This window comes from Sinocyclocheilus anshuiensis, unplaced genomic scaffold, assembly GCF_001515605.1.
Source record: "Sinocyclocheilus anshuiensis isolate Anshui unplaced genomic scaffold, SAMN03320099.WGS_v1.1 scaffold730, whole genome shotgun sequence".
Lineage (NCBI taxonomy): Eukaryota > Metazoa > Chordata > Actinopteri > Cypriniformes > Cyprinidae > Sinocyclocheilus > Sinocyclocheilus anshuiensis.
This window is the reverse complement of record NW_015544160.1, coordinates 72,888-88,890: the sequence shown is the minus strand read 5'-3', so window position 1 is coordinate 88,890 and position 16,003 is coordinate 72,888. Positions and strand designations below refer to the sequence as shown.

General features: G+C 36.1%; 2 protein-coding genes and 1 non-coding gene across 3 annotated transcripts; 2 read left to right on the top strand and 1 right to left on the bottom strand.

Annotated features, from left to right (window-relative positions):
* The first annotated feature begins 2,558 nt into the window (after positions 1 to 2,558).
* Positions 2,559 to 11,197, top strand: wdfy2 (WD repeat and FYVE domain containing 2). The gene is made up of 12 exons (XM_016495575.1): positions 2,559 to 2,932; positions 4,475 to 4,542; positions 4,889 to 4,962; positions 5,078 to 5,132; positions 6,109 to 6,259; positions 7,583 to 7,695; positions 8,333 to 8,459; positions 8,560 to 8,665; positions 8,802 to 8,903; positions 9,846 to 9,976; positions 10,055 to 10,163; positions 10,253 to 11,197. The coding sequence occupies exons 1-12, from the start codon at positions 2,796 to 2,798 to the stop codon at positions 10,280 to 10,282; spliced, it is 1,203 nt and encodes a 400-aa protein (XP_016351061.1). The 5' UTR covers positions 2,559 to 2,795; the 3' UTR covers positions 10,283 to 11,197.
* Positions 11,198 to 11,990: 793 nt separating this feature from the next.
* On the bottom strand, positions 11,991 to 15,521 carry dhrs12 (dehydrogenase/reductase (SDR family) member 12). The gene is made up of 10 exons (XM_016495561.1): positions 15,368 to 15,521; positions 15,105 to 15,238; positions 14,795 to 14,877; positions 14,597 to 14,689; positions 14,113 to 14,194; positions 13,803 to 13,864; positions 13,374 to 13,478; positions 12,907 to 12,997; positions 12,675 to 12,812; positions 11,991 to 12,536 (listed from the first exon to the last, which is right to left on the bottom strand). The coding sequence occupies exons 1-10, from the start codon at positions 15,421 to 15,423 to the stop codon at positions 12,424 to 12,426; spliced, it is 957 nt and encodes a 318-aa protein (XP_016351047.1). The 5' UTR covers positions 15,424 to 15,521; the 3' UTR covers positions 11,991 to 12,423.
* Positions 15,522 to 15,890: 369 nt separating this feature from the next.
* trnal-caa (transfer RNA leucine (anticodon CAA)) lies at positions 15,891 to 16,003 on the top strand. Its single transcript has 2 exons — positions 15,891 to 15,928; positions 15,958 to 16,003. It is a non-coding gene; the product is annotated as a tRNA-Leu (tRNA).

The following is a 16,003-nucleotide window of genomic DNA, read 5'->3' as shown; positions in this document are numbered from 1 at the left end:
TAACATTATACACTTACATTCGTAAGTTTTAAGTAAAGTGAGTGTGGAGCAGAGGTGAGTGTTGATTTACCTTCAGGAAAGTCTCAACTGCGCCCTTCGCTATGTCCAGATAGCTAGTGCCCAGATGGGAGCGCTGGTTCATGGAGGCGGACGTGTCTATCAGGAAAAGTAACACGGGCATTGTGTTGATAATCGCCCCTCCTACATGGACCGAATGTCAGTGCAAGCGGACAAATGCAGAGCAATCTTTTGTTCGCCTCCTGTCGCTGCTGTCAGCACGCTGCTAGCCGGCTAATGCTAACTGACTCGCGCATTCTTTCTGTCAGAGTGTAACTGTAGTTAAGTGTTGAAAGAGCGATGCCTTGTAAACTTAAGCAAACCTCAGACCCTGGGGGGGGAAGGTTGTTGATTTACAAGGGAAACGGGTGTTGTTGCTGTAATTTGAAAGAAATGCCTAACTTTTATCATGGTAACTTTCTATTTAGTTTACGTCCATGATTCTCCTCACACTGAGCTCTGCTCGCGGGCTGCAGTGGTTTTATTCTGCGTTCAGCACTTGACTCCGCCTCCTAAGCGCTGCCCGAGTACTATGCGTCAAAACGCCTCAACTGATTGGCACCTGAAAATGAGCGATTAGCATATTCTCAAAAAAGCGAAGTTCAACGGGAGCATGTGCGTTTGTAGACCTATTGATGTTTTTTTTTTGACTGAAAAAACATTAACATTATACACTTACATTCAAATCTACATATTAAACATTTACATACAAAATTAAAACAGGAAAAACAAGAAAAAAGACAAAACAACTAGGCTACAAAATAAATAAATAAATAAAACAAAAAAGGTGCCAAATATATAAACAGAATAAGGGTACACCCTACTGTGCAGCCTTACTTAGGTCAACAAAACCATAAAGTATGGAGGATGAAACCTGCAAAAACAATAAATAAATAAATACACAAATAAATAAAAAAATGTGTGCATAAATACACGTATTCTTGTTTAAATACATAAATAAATAATTAAACATGTGATGAAAGTAGGCAAATAAATAAAATAAATTGGTGGGCAAATGGAAAACACCCTCTCATTAGCATGTTGCGCAGAGGAAAAATAAATGTGGAACTACATTCAGAAATAAATGAGTGATCAAAGGAAAATAAATAGGAAAGTATTTGCCTACTTTAATCACATGTTTAATTATTTCTATATGTATTTAAACAAGAATTTGTGTATTTATACACACATTTATTTATTTATTTGCATATTTATTTATTTATTTGTGTATTTATTTATTGTTTTTGCAGGTTTCGTCCTCCATAATAAAGTTGTGTATTTAGTAAATTTGTGTTTATGAATGTGACATTTGGTCAAAAATTGTATAAAAAAGTAAATGAAAACACTTTTCATTCTCATATTCTACATGAGTGAGTGAGAGAAAAAGAGAGGGGTCTTGAACACTGAATATTTTCATTGATACATTTCTGTATCTCACATCACATAACTACAATGCACTAATAACAAAGTGGTTTCATGATAGTAATTTCAGAAAGTACAGTTTATATTTATACAATTTTTAACCACTCAGGAAATCACTTGTCCATTTAACAAAGAGTTACAGTAGATTTCTCTTAGAAAGCAAATATTATTTTCATAGAGAAACAAACTAGCATTTGATCATGCTTTAATATTTAGGTTGTTCATCTTGTCCTCTTTACACAGTATTATGTTTACTTGGCATAAAAGACTCTTACTGCACAATGCAAGTAAAATGGTCAAAAGATCTTCTCTACTGTACAGTTATAAGATATAAAAAAGTTAGAAGTTCTAAAGTTAGAGGATATATAAAAAAGCAAGCCAACCAAAACAACAGCACTGTGCAGGTCCTGTGCAAGTAATTCTAAATCCTATAAATTTCACTGGAGTTATAACCAGTCCATGAAAGCATATTCAGAAAATGCACCTGGAAAAGACCAATTGCCATTTGATAGTTTGCCAGTTAGCATTATATGTCAGCTGGTCTAGATATTAACACTCTGGCATGTAACTTTCCCAATTAATATGAGGAACTTAGTTATAAAACCCACAGGAAAGTATATGCATAAATTGCATGTCTATTGGTCACATAAACTGCAAAATTATATATTTTAAAACTAGCAATGGATATAAAACTAGTAGGCTAAAGGGAAATGAAACTAGTAAGGGATGCAGACATTTAGTTTGGCTTTCTTGTAGAGTTGAGAGAATAGTTCTGTGATGCCTGTCTGCACATGATAAGGCCTAAATATAAATAGAACAATTTCCACTCTGTGGTTTTATTGTTGAGAACAAAGTATTCATTAGAAATGTACAGAAAAAAAAAGAAAACAATATAGACTTAACTAACATAAAGGATTAGTTTAATTGTTTTCATTGAACAAAAGGCACAACTGTACAAGATTTGGTGCAATGAACCTTTGTACAAATGTCAATGATATGGAAAAAGAAATGACGTTCAACTTCCGCTTCTACAAATGTGGTATTCGTCGGAGTCAACGCTGCACATTGCAAACGCATGCATCTGCGACTCTTCCAAAAGTCGGATCGTCTGTGTACGTGGAGAGTGAGAGGAGAACACGTGCATGTCTTTAGGGGACATGGCATAGAGATCGTGTTTGAATGTAACCAGAACGGGCTGTGAGAGGTAATCAGCTGACCTGCAGCATCCCTGACCGCCCGCAGGTCTATTAATCGACCTGCGCTCAGCGTGTTATGCTGCCGAGAGAGGATTCAGGTGACGCAGAAACTACAGCGCCATGGCAGCAGAGATTCATCCCCGTCCACAGACACGAAAGCCCGTCCTGCTGAGTAAGATCGAGGGTTTCCAAGATGTGGTGAATACGGCTGTGATCATCCCCAAAGAGGACGGTGTTATCAGCGTATCTCAAGACAGGTCAGCGCACGTGTATGGTTACAAACCCACAACAATAACTAGAATTACAATGCAGACTATCCAAAACACCTTACGTGTAGAGTAATGTTATAAGCAGCACCGGCACATTAATAAATAACATGTAATATAAAATGTATGTGACATGCACAGTCGATACACGTTTATCCTCTTTTTTTCCTTTTTTTTTTGTTTAATAAACGATATTCGGAGGACTAAAGTGCAACAATCCCCAGTTATCATCACATAGAGAGTGCAAATGGAGGATAATAATAAAGAGGCTTTAATATTCAAAGACGGATCATTTAAGCCGCTGCTATCAATGAATTTTGTTTGCGCGTACTGTAAAGCGAGCATATGCCTGCGGATCTTGTGAACGAATCGATGTTTTTAAAGGAATAATTTAGATGAACGAATCAATTTCGTTCACTCAGTCGTCCCCTTTGAAGCGCGTGACTACCTTTTCCTGCCTTCAAAAACGGACAGAAACGAAAAGAAAGCATTCAGGTCCGTTCTGTTAAGTATTTCATCAGTAACCTACTGTACAAATACGAACAAATGCGTCCTTTACTGAATAAGTCGCTGATTTGAATCTGATAGAGATTGAACAAGACTCATTCGCGAAAGAACGAAACAATGTGGTGGTGAATGAGGAACATTTCATTCAATCTCGTTTACAAAAGGAGGGGAAGAGGCAGAAGAACGTATGTGTAAACATTATCAATGACAATACACAAATAAAATTACATAGGGTATTTTATTAAGACTCGAAATTTCGTTCTATTATTGTTATGGTTTTACTATTTGGTTTTCAATGCAGTTCGGCGACACGTACAGTCTTCATTATTGTGAATATAAGTCTTGGTAGATTTGTAGGCTTGCAATAAAGAAGAACTGAACCTGTCGTTATCTAAAGTATTGAGTAATGAGCCTAATATGATTGGCTTTGCAATTGCAAGCACGCCTTCTTTCTGTTCATGCAAATAAACAACACCCTGAAAGAGCACAGAGTTCACGTCAACGTCCACAGCTCCCTGACCCATGACAACTTCCAGAACCAGCCAGGAGAACTGGAAAGATATTTAGTATGCAGTACTGTGGGGAAATATACAATATAAAATAGCAAAGACTTGTTGTGGTGAAAGTGTGAGCGCGTAAAGAGCACTGTGTGTGTGTGTGTGTGTGTGTGTGTAAAAGTGTTTTTATGTAAAAAAAAAAAAAAAACCTAACCCTAACTTAATATACATATATTCCATAAAACATATGGCCTACCATTTTGTCCCAGCCCTATGATTTTAAATACCCTGATCCTGGCTACGTTTTTAACTTGGCAGCCAAATTTAGTTTGAGGTCTTATGTCTGGCGATAAGGTGATTAGGATGGATCTTAGCCAACGACATGTATTCTTAGATGTGTGTCCTGGTAATTTGTGCACTGTATTGCATGTCACTTTGGTAAGAAAGTGTCTGGTAAACAGATGTATGTACATTTTCTAATCAAGATTATTATTTATTATATTTAATTACTTATTTTAATTTGTTTTAGGACAATCCGTGTGTGGTTGAAGAGGGACAGTGGTCAGTACTGGCCCAGTGTCTATCACACAATGCCAGGTGAGTCCTCAGCCCAACACAGTTCCTGTGCAGCTTTCTGAGAGCAACATATATCTGAACATTATGTGGACATGCAACCACATACCTTCAGGAATTTTACTACAAAAGTAAAAAGGTGAAGTGAAACCAGTATGGGCATGAACTTTAGTTTGTTTTCCCGTTCAGACAGGAGTTTCATTTCTCAGTAATGATGTCACATTTTTTGCTTGTTTTCTAGTTAACTAGTGCAGACTGTGACTAAGAGGTCACTGGCTCTCAGTACAGGGAGTTTGTTTATAGTCAAATGCTGATCAATGGATTTTGCTGGATAGATTCTCATACTAATTGTCTCTGTCTTGTGTTGCAGTGGCGTGTTCATGTATGTCATTTAACCCAGAGACAAGGAGGATCTCTGTAGGGTTGGAAAATGGCACTGTATCGGTATGTTAATTAAACATTATTCATACACACACCTGTTTTCTATGTAGTAATATGTCATCAGCAGGTTCTCAGATACATTGCTAAGCTTCATTAAGCCAGGTTTTCCTCTTATCAGGAGTTTGTCTTATCGGAGGACTACAACCAAATGACTCCTGCACGAACATATCCGGGTGAGTCACAAATGCAGTCTCACACAATTAAGTTTGTTTTCTTAAATTACATAAATCATATGAACATGTTCAAGCATCACAATCTATCGTTGCCTGTCATTTGAAATATCAGATAAAGTAATATTTCTACTCTGAGAAAATAATTTTAATTTGTTGATACCCTTGAAAAGGGTTTTAATCAAATTAATCCAAATTTCATTTAACTTTTTAGGAAAAGATTTAGGTTTCAATTTTAAGTAACTCAAGTATGGTTTTTGCTTGAAAATGGGCAGAGTGTGTTAAAATTGAAACAAATGTCAGGAAAAAAAATGTATGTGGCATTTCATAAAGAAAGGCCTAATTTTTAGAAGGCAGGAGAACTTTCCTTATATACTGTATCATAATATTTCTGGTTGTACTAGCCATTTGAGTAAATCGAACTAGTTTATTTCTTGTTTGTTTTTATTTTCTTTGATGTTATTCTAGAACATATAGAAGAAATATATTCCAGTTCCATCCATGTAACACCAACCAAAGAACAATAGACAACATTCATTTAATAGCCATGCACAACATTGTGGTCAGATCAGAACTATATATATATATATATATATATATATATATATATATATATGGCAACTTTATTATTAAGTACTTAATCTGAACATTCAGCTCCTAATCAAAGTGTGTTTTTATGGCCTAGAATAGCATTAATTTGAAACGGCTATCTAACCTTCTTTAAAATACATGGCTTATGTAATGCCTCCAACAAAGATAAACAAGACCAATATGGAGTCAGTCCTGTTGTTTGCTCGTATGTTACTGAAATCCAATCTCTGTGATTACTTGACATTCTGCTGCCTTGTTATTTATTTATTACATATGAGAATACATATGAATGAATTACATATGAGAGCATAATTGGTTGAGTTTTTGAATGTGGTAAAGTGATCCCTCCTGGCTTTGCTCATTGTGTCTTGTCTTTTGTTTGTGTTAGCTCATCAGGGTGGCGTTACCGTGGTGCTGTTTGTCTTAGAGATGGAGTGGGTTCTAAGCACAGGTCAGGACAAGAGCTTTACGTGGCACTGCTCAGAGAGCGGACAGCAGCTGGGCACATACCGGACCACAGCATGGGTATCTGGACTACAGTATCCATTCATACGCCACTGTTGATCTGAAACATCTCAGAAAACCTCCAAGTTTATGTGCAATATAATCACAAATCTGTCATTGTCACTCTCACTATTTTCAGATTTGCCTCAATTTGACGGAATTTACTTTTGCTTTAATATATTTATTATATATATTAAATTACTGCTCATCTTTGAAATCGTAACAACAAAAACTCCAATAATTTACTTAAACGTTAAGTATGCATAATTTATATTACAAATGTAACTAGATAAAGGGATAACGGAAATTTAGTCATTTACTCACCCTCATGTCATTCCAGACCTGAATGACTTTTTTTTTCAAAAAGTTATTTTGAGAAATGTGTCTTGTGTTTTTATTTATTTATTTTTGTTCATACAATGGAAATCAACTGTATTTTTGTTCAGGTTTGAAACAACATGAGGGTAAATGATGACCACATTTTCATTTTTGGGTGAACTATCTCTTTAAATGCTGTAGGAATGCAGGAATGTGGTTTATAAATGTATAGTAATCTAGTGATTTTCAGCAATTTCAGCAACCGAAAGTTTTTCTCTGATGACTCGTTTTGAACATGTTAGTGTCTATTTCACGCACGCAGCATAGATAAACTAGACGAGGTTAAGGTTAGCAGTGTGGACACGCTTCACAAAAATTATGCTTTGGTAGCAATATGCAAAATTGGTTAGGCTGAAATATTAAGAGGTGGCTTGTTGCAAAAAAAAAAAAAAAAACTTTAATACTGGCCGGTTACAGTTACATATCCTGCATCTCCACCTAAAATTACATTCTTATGTGGATGGTATGTATAAAAGGGAAATTTTGGTGTTATTTAGGAATCAACGTTTCAAGTCAATATCAGTAAATATCTTTAATATGACATTTTTCTGGTTTAACAGCTCAAGCATTGAAGGCACAAACTAATTTGAAAACACAAAAACTCACTTGCTGAAAAGTTGCTTGGACCAGGTTGGCTGGGAACATGTTGCTGATGGAGGAAAGAGAGGTTTTTTATGAATATTATTAAAGGACATTGGTAAAATAATCCATGTGACATCAGGGGTTCAACCATAATTTTACGAAGCTACGAGAATTAGGTGGCTTTTTGAAAAAAAAAAAAAAAAAAAGACTTTAATACGACTGGTTTAATTTATCACCTTGCAACAAAATGCCCTAAAGAACATAAAAAGTTAAATTATCCAAAATGAATTAAAGTAACTATTTTTGTTTTTGGTTAAATGAAAACACATGAAAAAATAATAATTTTGGTGCATCTTACTGTAATTGTGTAGCATTGGCTTCTTGACAATCTGTGTAAGATTTGATGTGGAGACCAGACATGCCTTCGTTGGAGATCATTCCGGTCAAGTGACAATCCTAAAGCTGGAGCAGGACAACTGCAGCCTGGTCACCACCTTTAAAGGCCACACAGGTGCTTACAACAGCTCATTACAACTTACAAACAGCACACTACAAATAGATACACAGTAAAATACACTCTTCACCATTAGCCCAGACACATTTTGCCATTAGATGGTCTATTGAGATTCACACATGAATTTGGAGAGGGAGTAAAATCTTTGCGTGGCAGGGGCAGCTGCTGTGAATTTGAGCACTTGAAGTGGGTAAATAAAATAAATACTTAATTAGGCTTCTTAGTTACAAAAAAAAAAAAAAACTCTCAGAACATTAACAAAGTGGTAGCATGAAAGCATGCATTCTATCAAGCAACAAATAGAAAACATGGCAAGAAGGGAAATCAATTGGTCAGCACAAACAAGCAAATTAACCAACAAACAAGCAAATTAACCAACAAACAAGTCTTAAGTGTACCAAGGGTTAACATTTAAATGACCTCCTCCAGTCATTCTAGTGTGGATGGCATCCCCTGGTGGCCTGGATGACAATACTATCATTTTTCCCACTGAGCAGCCTTAAAGTCCTCATAACCATAGGATACATGCATACATCCACAAAATACTGTATCATGGAAACCAGTATTCCATTACTTGTGCTGTACCTGACCCTGAATCTTTTAACGGTGGCTATGTGTGTGTTTATGTGTGCAGGCAATGTCACAGCCCTGTGTTGGGATCCTGTGCAAAGGGTTTTATTCTCTGGAAGTTCTGATCATTCAATCATCATGTGGGACATTGGAGGCCGTAAAGGAACAGCTTTTGAGCTGCAGGGACACAAGTAGGACAGATGAATTGTTGTCATGTATTTAAGATATGAGAATAAGCTAAGCATGCTTGCCAGGTCCTAGTATTTGAGTGTTTGTGTGTGTGTGCGACAGTGATAAAGTGCAGGGTTTGTGTTACGCTTCTCACACCCGTCAACTCATTTCCTGTGGCTCAGATGGAGGAATAGTTATCTGGAACATGGACGTCACACGGCAGGAGGTGAGAGAGATATAGTGAGGATGAAGCATCTAGTACATAAGGGATTGCCTCCATCAACAGGACATGTAGTATTTATGTTAGTTACATATGTGTGTTTACATAGTTTCAGCATGTCCTCATCTGTTCTGTGTCTCAGACTCCGGAGTGGCTTGACAGTGACTCGTGTCAGAAGTGTGAACAGCCGTTCTTCTGGAATTTTAAACAGATGTGGGACAGTAAGAAAATCGGCCTGCGACAGGTACAGTGCACAATAGCATTAATGTTACACTGCAAAAATAAAATAATAATTTATTAATCAGTATTTTTGCCTTGCTTTACAGTAAAATCTAAACATCCTTAAAACAAGATAAATTTAGTTGAGAAGCTAAATTGTGTAAGATAAGACTTTTTTATATAATATACACAATCATTCAAATATTTGGGGTCGGTAAGATTTTTAAAATGTTTTTGAAAGATGTCATGCTCACCAAGGCTGCATTTATTTTATTAAAAATACAGTAAAATGGTAATATTGTGAAATATTTTTCAATTTAAAAATACTGTTTTCAATTATATTATTATTTAAAATATGATTTATTCCTGCGATGACAAAGCTGAATTTTCAGCAGCCATTACTCCAGTCTTCAGTGTCACATGATCCTTCAGAAATCATTCTAGAAACATTTCTTATTATTATCAATATTGAAAATATTGTTATCAATATTGATATTTGTGCTGCTTGATGTTTTTGTGTTTTTTCAGGATTCAGTGATAAGTAGAAAGTTCAAAAGAACAGCATTTCTTTGAAATGGAAATCTTTTGTAACATTGTAAATGTCTTTACTGTCACTTTTGTTAAATTTATTGTTAAATTAAATTAGATACATTTAATTTAATTATCCTTGTTGAATCGAAGTAATGATTTATTTAAAAAAAAAAAAAAAATCTTAATGAACCCAAACTTTTCTTCGGTAGTGTACATTGAATTTTTAAAAAATATATCAAGTTTAAAAGTATATCTGGAATTATTTTTTAAAATATCTTATCATAAAATATATTTATATGAGAATTGTAAATGCATTAAGATAAGTATTTTCAGAAAATATGAATTAAATGCTTCTGATTAGGTTTGCAGTCCTTTATTCAGCCTTCAGCCCACACTTTAATATCATATAAAGCAGCTTGATTTTGCTCTTTCCCAGCATCACTGTAGGAAGTGTGGCCAGGCTGTGTGTGGAAAGTGCTCCTCTAAACGCTCCACTATTCCTCTAATGGGATTTGAGTTTGAGGTGCGGGTTTGTGACAGTTGTCACGACTCTATTACAGATGAGGAGTAAGTCAAATTTGGATTGTCATCAGTGTTTTGAGTCTCGTAAATAGTAGAATCACCTAAAGCTTTCTTTTTGTCCAGACGGGCGCCCACTGCAACATTCCATGACAGTAAGCACAGCATCATACACATGCAGTATGAACCAACCAGGGGCTGGCTGCTCACCTCCGGGACAGACAAAATCATCAAGGTCAGTAACTGTTCTCACTCAAATGTGAGTGTACCGTTTGATGATAGAAATTGAATTAGTTGTAATATCTGTGGTGTGTTCCCATTCAGCTATGGGACATGACTCCAGTGGTATCATGAGAATCCACTGCAAGCAGGAACTAAGAATCAGTGCTGAACCTGAACTGAGAACCATGTGTTTGTGGAGAACATTCAGAGTTCAGGTCACTTTCCATGGGCAGCTTCATATCATAGAGGAAAAACTCAAGGATATCGTGACATTGAACCGAGCATGTGCATTTGTATGTATTTGTGCATGTGGGTTATGGGAACAAATGTGTAAATATTGTGCAGTCTGAATCTGCTTATTTCAGGTTGTTTATATTGACGTAAACCAGTGTTGTTAATGTTGTCTGTGAAACTCTTCGCACTTATTCTATCATCATCATAGGTCTTATCCCAAACACAAATGAATCCTCGTAACATTGCATCAAAGCATGCTGGAACTGTTTTATATTCAAGTGCCTTTACCGCACTTCAATCTGGTGTTGGCATGGGAAAATAGTCTCTGCTATTGCCTTCTTGTCATCTATGTGACTCTTTAAATGTAAGCACTTAGTTTTACTGGTATTTCAATACCAGTAAATTTAATTGGAAGATTTAACATACATATAATCACAAATGTTACACAGGGTAAAATTCAATAATGCTTTATTGTAATAATATTGTGTTTGATCTTATTAAAGCTGATGTTTCATAGACATCTCATTACTGTAAGAAACATTCATGGTATTTCATTCTTTCATTGGATCAGAAAATGTGGTTTAAAACAAAATTCGACTATATTTGTCTGGCACAATTTTTGCTTTATGTTGAATCAAGCAAGTGGACATTTGGTTATTGTTGATAGCTCATTGTAAAGCCACAGCGGGCAAAACATTACAGCTGAATGGTCACAGGAAACAGATAAAACAGTAGGAATGGCACAAAATAAAGATGCTTTACTTTGTAACGGTGTAATTGCAAATGTGGAGGTTGGATTGCCTATTAGCTTTTAAAAAAGAACCAATTTGACAAAAATGTCCATTTGAAGGTACACTTCCATTTAAAAGTTTTTTTTGTGTTTTTGAAAGGAGTCTCTTCTGCTCACCAAATCTGCATTCATGTGATCAAAAATACAGTAAAAACAGTAATATTGTGAAATATGATTACAGTTTAAAAGAAGAGTTTTCTATTTAAATATATTTTAAAATATAATTTATTCTCTTGATAGCAAATTTACTCCAGTCTTCATTGTCACACGATCCCTCAGAAATCATTCTAATGTGTTGATTTGTTGCTCAAAAAACATTTGTAATGAATGAACCGTAACAAAAACAGTAAGTGCTGCTTAATATTTGTGTGGAAATAGTGACACATTTTGCAGGATTCTTTGAGGAAGAAAAGCATTTACTTAAAAACTTTTGTAACATTACTTTTGATCTTGATCAATTTAATGGATCCTTGCTGAATAAAAGTATTAATTTCTTTCAAAAAAAAAAAAAAAATCTTACCTACCCCATACCTTCGAACAGCAGAGTAAGTGATAATAATTGTCACTGGAGCAACACTGATTCTTTTACTGTTTGTAATGGTTCTTTACTTCTATGAATATAAACCATTTCAAATCCCATGGTTTAGTCTCAACTACCAGCTCACGTAAACATCACAAACACGATTTGAATTTTATCAGTTGTTTTGGTCAAAAAAATAAATGTTAATAAAACTGGAAACATAAAATAATGATGTCCCTAAAAGATTGAGACAGATTAATTGTTCATTATCTTTAATGAATCATGTCAGTAGCAACGAATTGACAAAAATGAAAAGAGTTATTTTTTAGTAGTAGTCTTTTATTTTTAGTAGCTATTTTCACATTTATTTGTTTAATTTGAATACAAGTTGTAGGTAGTGCTGTATAGCATGTTCTTAGACAACTATTGAGTCTTGATGGCTTTTTTTTTTGGAATAGTAGTTTTAGATTTATGAATAAAATAATCTGCTATTTCCATATTGCAAAAGTTGTCTAGTATAATAAAAAAAATCCTTAGGAGTGTATTTGTTCGAAGAATAGACAATAGGTTTTAAATATTTTAAACATTTCAGGTTGTTTTGGGTAGTCTTTTTGTTATAGTATTCATGAGCTTTTCACGTCTCTGCAATTCTCACCGTTGTTAAGAATGAATAGCATAGTCTCTGTGTGGAATGATGGCTTCTTTGGATTTGGCCACTAACCCAACCGATTAACTCTTGAATTTCACAGCGAGCTCCTCCAACTCACTCATCAGCTTCTGGTCTTCAGCTGGAGAAGTCCTGGAGGAGGCCAGTGGCAGATGCGTAGAAACCGCTTTTCTGTCTGCAGATGAATCAGTTTGAGAAACAGAGGTCAGAGTTCAGTTACATGTTAAAGACAGCTTTAGTCTGCTATGCAGAGACATGTTCGTTATTTCATTATTTTACAGAGACACTTTCACATTTTATAAAGATGCCTGACCTTGGAAGAAGAGGCCGCTGGGCTGTCTGCTGGCAGTATCTGATATGGCCAGCCACACCACTGTGTCGGCACCTTGAGCTTCAGTACGGAGTTTATTCTTCATTTTCGCATAAAAATCTGGCATGGATGACCGCACCGCTGTAGATGGAACAAAAACACAAAAAAATATCTTATTGACTAAGATCAATCAAGATATTTACTCGCAGCTGTACAGTACACACACACTGCCCACCTGGGGTGTCTGCCCAGCCTGGGTGCATGGATGAGAAGTGGACTTCTTTGTGTTGAGCTGCCCATTGCTCTGTCATGATCACCTGTTGCCTCTGAGAAAGGTCACAGTTAACAATGAATAACTCCAGCATCTTTACAAAAAACATCAAAAACAATACGGTAAAATTGAAGAAAAAAACCCCTGCATAAACAAAAACATGAGGACAGTAAATCAGGTGGCATGAGCATCAAAACGCTCACCATAATGACAATTATAATGGTCAATGTAACAAAGGCAGAATGGTGATGCTGCTGGAATCTGTGCCACTGCTTTGTGCTATTATTTTTAACAGTGAATGATGGACTGGATTGGTAAGCCACCAAAAGTATGATGGCTACATTTTTGCATGTTTTGTAGTTGGTGAATTTTTTAAGCCAAACAGTGCAAAGTTTTTACTGATTTGTACTGGGAGTGGTTTATAGTAGTACCTTGTTCTGTGCATAGGCCATGGTGCCGTCAAAAGAGCCTTTCTCGAACTGAAGGTCCTCTACATTTAACTTCTGAACCAGCATCCCACCAGATGATACAGTGATCTGTAATAAAAAAAAATCATTATAAAAATAAATGAACATACAAAAATAATAATAAATAAAATAATTTCTCTGCAACTTTCACTACTAATAAAAATAATGATTGAAATGAAATAATGAAGTAAAATCAAAATAAGAAATATTTTAAAATAATAGAACAATAATAATAAAGTTTTGGGGAAGTTCTGTTTTAACATTCATAAACATGTCACTAAAGTCATGCATTTCTGTTAATGTGTGAGTGTAAATGTGTTTGGAACAGAAATATATGGTGGCACTGTCCCTTTTTGCAAACAGCACGCGTTTATTACATTGCTTCACACCCACCACTCTGGGATTCTCTGACTTCTTCAGTGTAGGAATCAGTGCTGTTGTCAGTATATATGTCCCTGTAAAACACACAAGAGGAGTGAGCCGACCAGTCACTCTTATCTCTTCTTATCCCTTGACTTTAAGAGGTGGCACTAAAAACATTCTTTACCAAAGGGGTGGCCTCTGACCTTTGTAACTCAATCTTATAAAACAGGCAAAACTAAAATATTGCAGTAAAAGCTAATACTTTGTTGTCCATGTTGGAAAAATCTTAACATATGACCAACATCAGATGAATTAATTCAACATGAATTAACTTTCCTACCTAGTGTGTTTGTCGCAAAGTTTTTCTCCAGGTCATCCTCAGTCAGTTCTCTCTGATTGACCATGCAACCTGCATTATTGATCTACGGTAATAAATCACGTGAAGATAAAACACAAAGGGCTGAACAATACAAGCAGAGACAGCATAACAATGTACATCACTGTCAAAGCAGTTGTAAAATGACCATAAACAGACATGACTGTACATGCTATATTAAATGTGCCATGCTACTAATGGAATATATTACTTGGGGGAAGATGAAATATTGGTTTCTTTTTAAATTATTTCGAATAATTTAGAATGATGAAGAATAAATTACTGTTACTGTATACAATTGATTGAACAATTTTATCATAGTGCAGCTACCCCCACATTATAACAGCAATATCCATGTGCATTACCGTGATTTTACTTGCACAGCCTCTGGCGGCTTATTGTTTCAGCTTATTATTGTAGGTTGACATGACTTAAACATTACATTTACCAGAACATGTAGATTGTGATTCTGAGAGAATCCACTAGCAAACTCCCACACTTTCCTGGGGTTGGACATGTCAACTAAGTGAACATGGACATTCTGAAAGCAAATGAGAGACAAACTCAGACTAGAGTCCACTGCTTCTGTCCCAGAAGCATGTGAAATAATGATTTAAAGCATATAAATGTACTTCTGAAAATATACCTCATTTTTACTTTGCTCCACAACGTCTTTTCTTGCCTCCTTTGCACGATCTTCATTTCTGCACACCAGATGTACTGTCCCACCTGAAGATAAACCGTGTGAATGAACTTTGCTGTTTTTTTTTATCAGCACTGCACATCATTTGTCAGTAGGAGTCACTGTTGCGTCCCTTTTGTTGGTTAAACTTGTACCTAAATGTCATAACAGGGTTTTGATTGAATGTACAAGATCTTCCAAGTTGACCAGTCATTAAAGAACAAACTATAACCAGAAGTCTCTGTTCTGAATGAACAAAGCCATGTTTTCTCACCTCTTTTGGCGATTTCGCAGGCGGCGGCTCTACCGATGCCGCTGTTCGCTCCGGTGATGATGAACGAGCGGCCGCTCACATTCACCTCCAGATCCGCCTCGCTGAAGCTCCTCGCCGCTGCCTCATAACCGCCCCTGACGAGGGTTAATGAGATTTTACCTGGTGTGCATTGCAGAAACTTTCGATGGTAAATGACCGTCTATGATTTGTGCTTATCAAAGTGTTAGGCAAGCTGAAACGAAAATACACCGATGATGACTTACTTCGTATATTCCTGTAGACCCTTCAGTAACCAAACTGTGTTTCGGTAAAGAGACATCGTTACGATTTCACTCGTTTACACCATAGACTGTATAAAAACAAGCTTGCACTCAAGAGCGGTGTCACTAGCACGTTGGAAATCTGAGCCACGCCCCTGTGGCGTTTAATAACAGATCACGTGCTGAATGTGTGGTAAGCGCGGGTTATAACACGCATGCGCAGACCCCTTTGCTACGCTTGCGCTTCATAAAACGATAAACGCGTTCTTTGTTCATTGAAAACTTAAATTTTGTGCACTTATTTGAAATAGTTTCTAAAACATAAACGAAAAGCTGAAATAATTCGAATCTGATTCTACCATATAACGTTACTGGCGTTTTATTTAGGAAAGTCGAGTGTACCAACCTTAGTATTTTTACAAATTCGCACTGGCGCGCAAGTTTTTGCCGTGAACGCTCTTTCAGAGAACAATAGTCACAGTTGTTATAAATATGGATAGCGACACATTTCCCGTAGTTTGTAGTTGTCAGGATGGCCGAGTGGTCTAAGGCGCCAGACTCAAGGTTGAACCCTTCCCAGTAAAATATGGGTCTTCTGGTCTCCGAATGGAGGCGTGGGTTCGAATCCCACTTCTGACA

Coding starts and splice junctions, on each gene's coding strand:
- wdfy2 (XM_016495575.1), top strand. CDS start 2,796: ATGGCAGCAGAGATTCATCCCCGTCCACAGACACGAAAGCCCGTCCTG. Junction 6,260..7,582: donor GCATGGGTATCTGGACTACA/GTATCCATTCAT, acceptor AATCTGTGTAAG/ATTTGATGTGGAGACCAGAC. Junction 8,904..9,845: donor AGAAAATCGGCCTGCGACAG/GTACAGTGCACA, acceptor GCTCTTTCCCAG/CATCACTGTAGGAAGTGTGG.
- dhrs12 (XM_016495561.1), bottom strand. CDS start 15,423: ATGTCTCTTTACCGAAACACAGTTTGGTTACTGAAGGGTCTACAGGAA. Junction 14,690..14,794: donor TGGAGCAAAGTAAAAATGAG/GTATATTTTCAG, acceptor ATTTGCTTTCAG/AATGTCCATGTTCACTTAGT. Junction 12,537..12,674: donor CAGCGGCCTCTTCTTCCAAG/GTCAGGCATCTT, acceptor ATTCATCTGCAG/ACAGAAAAGCGGTTTCTACG.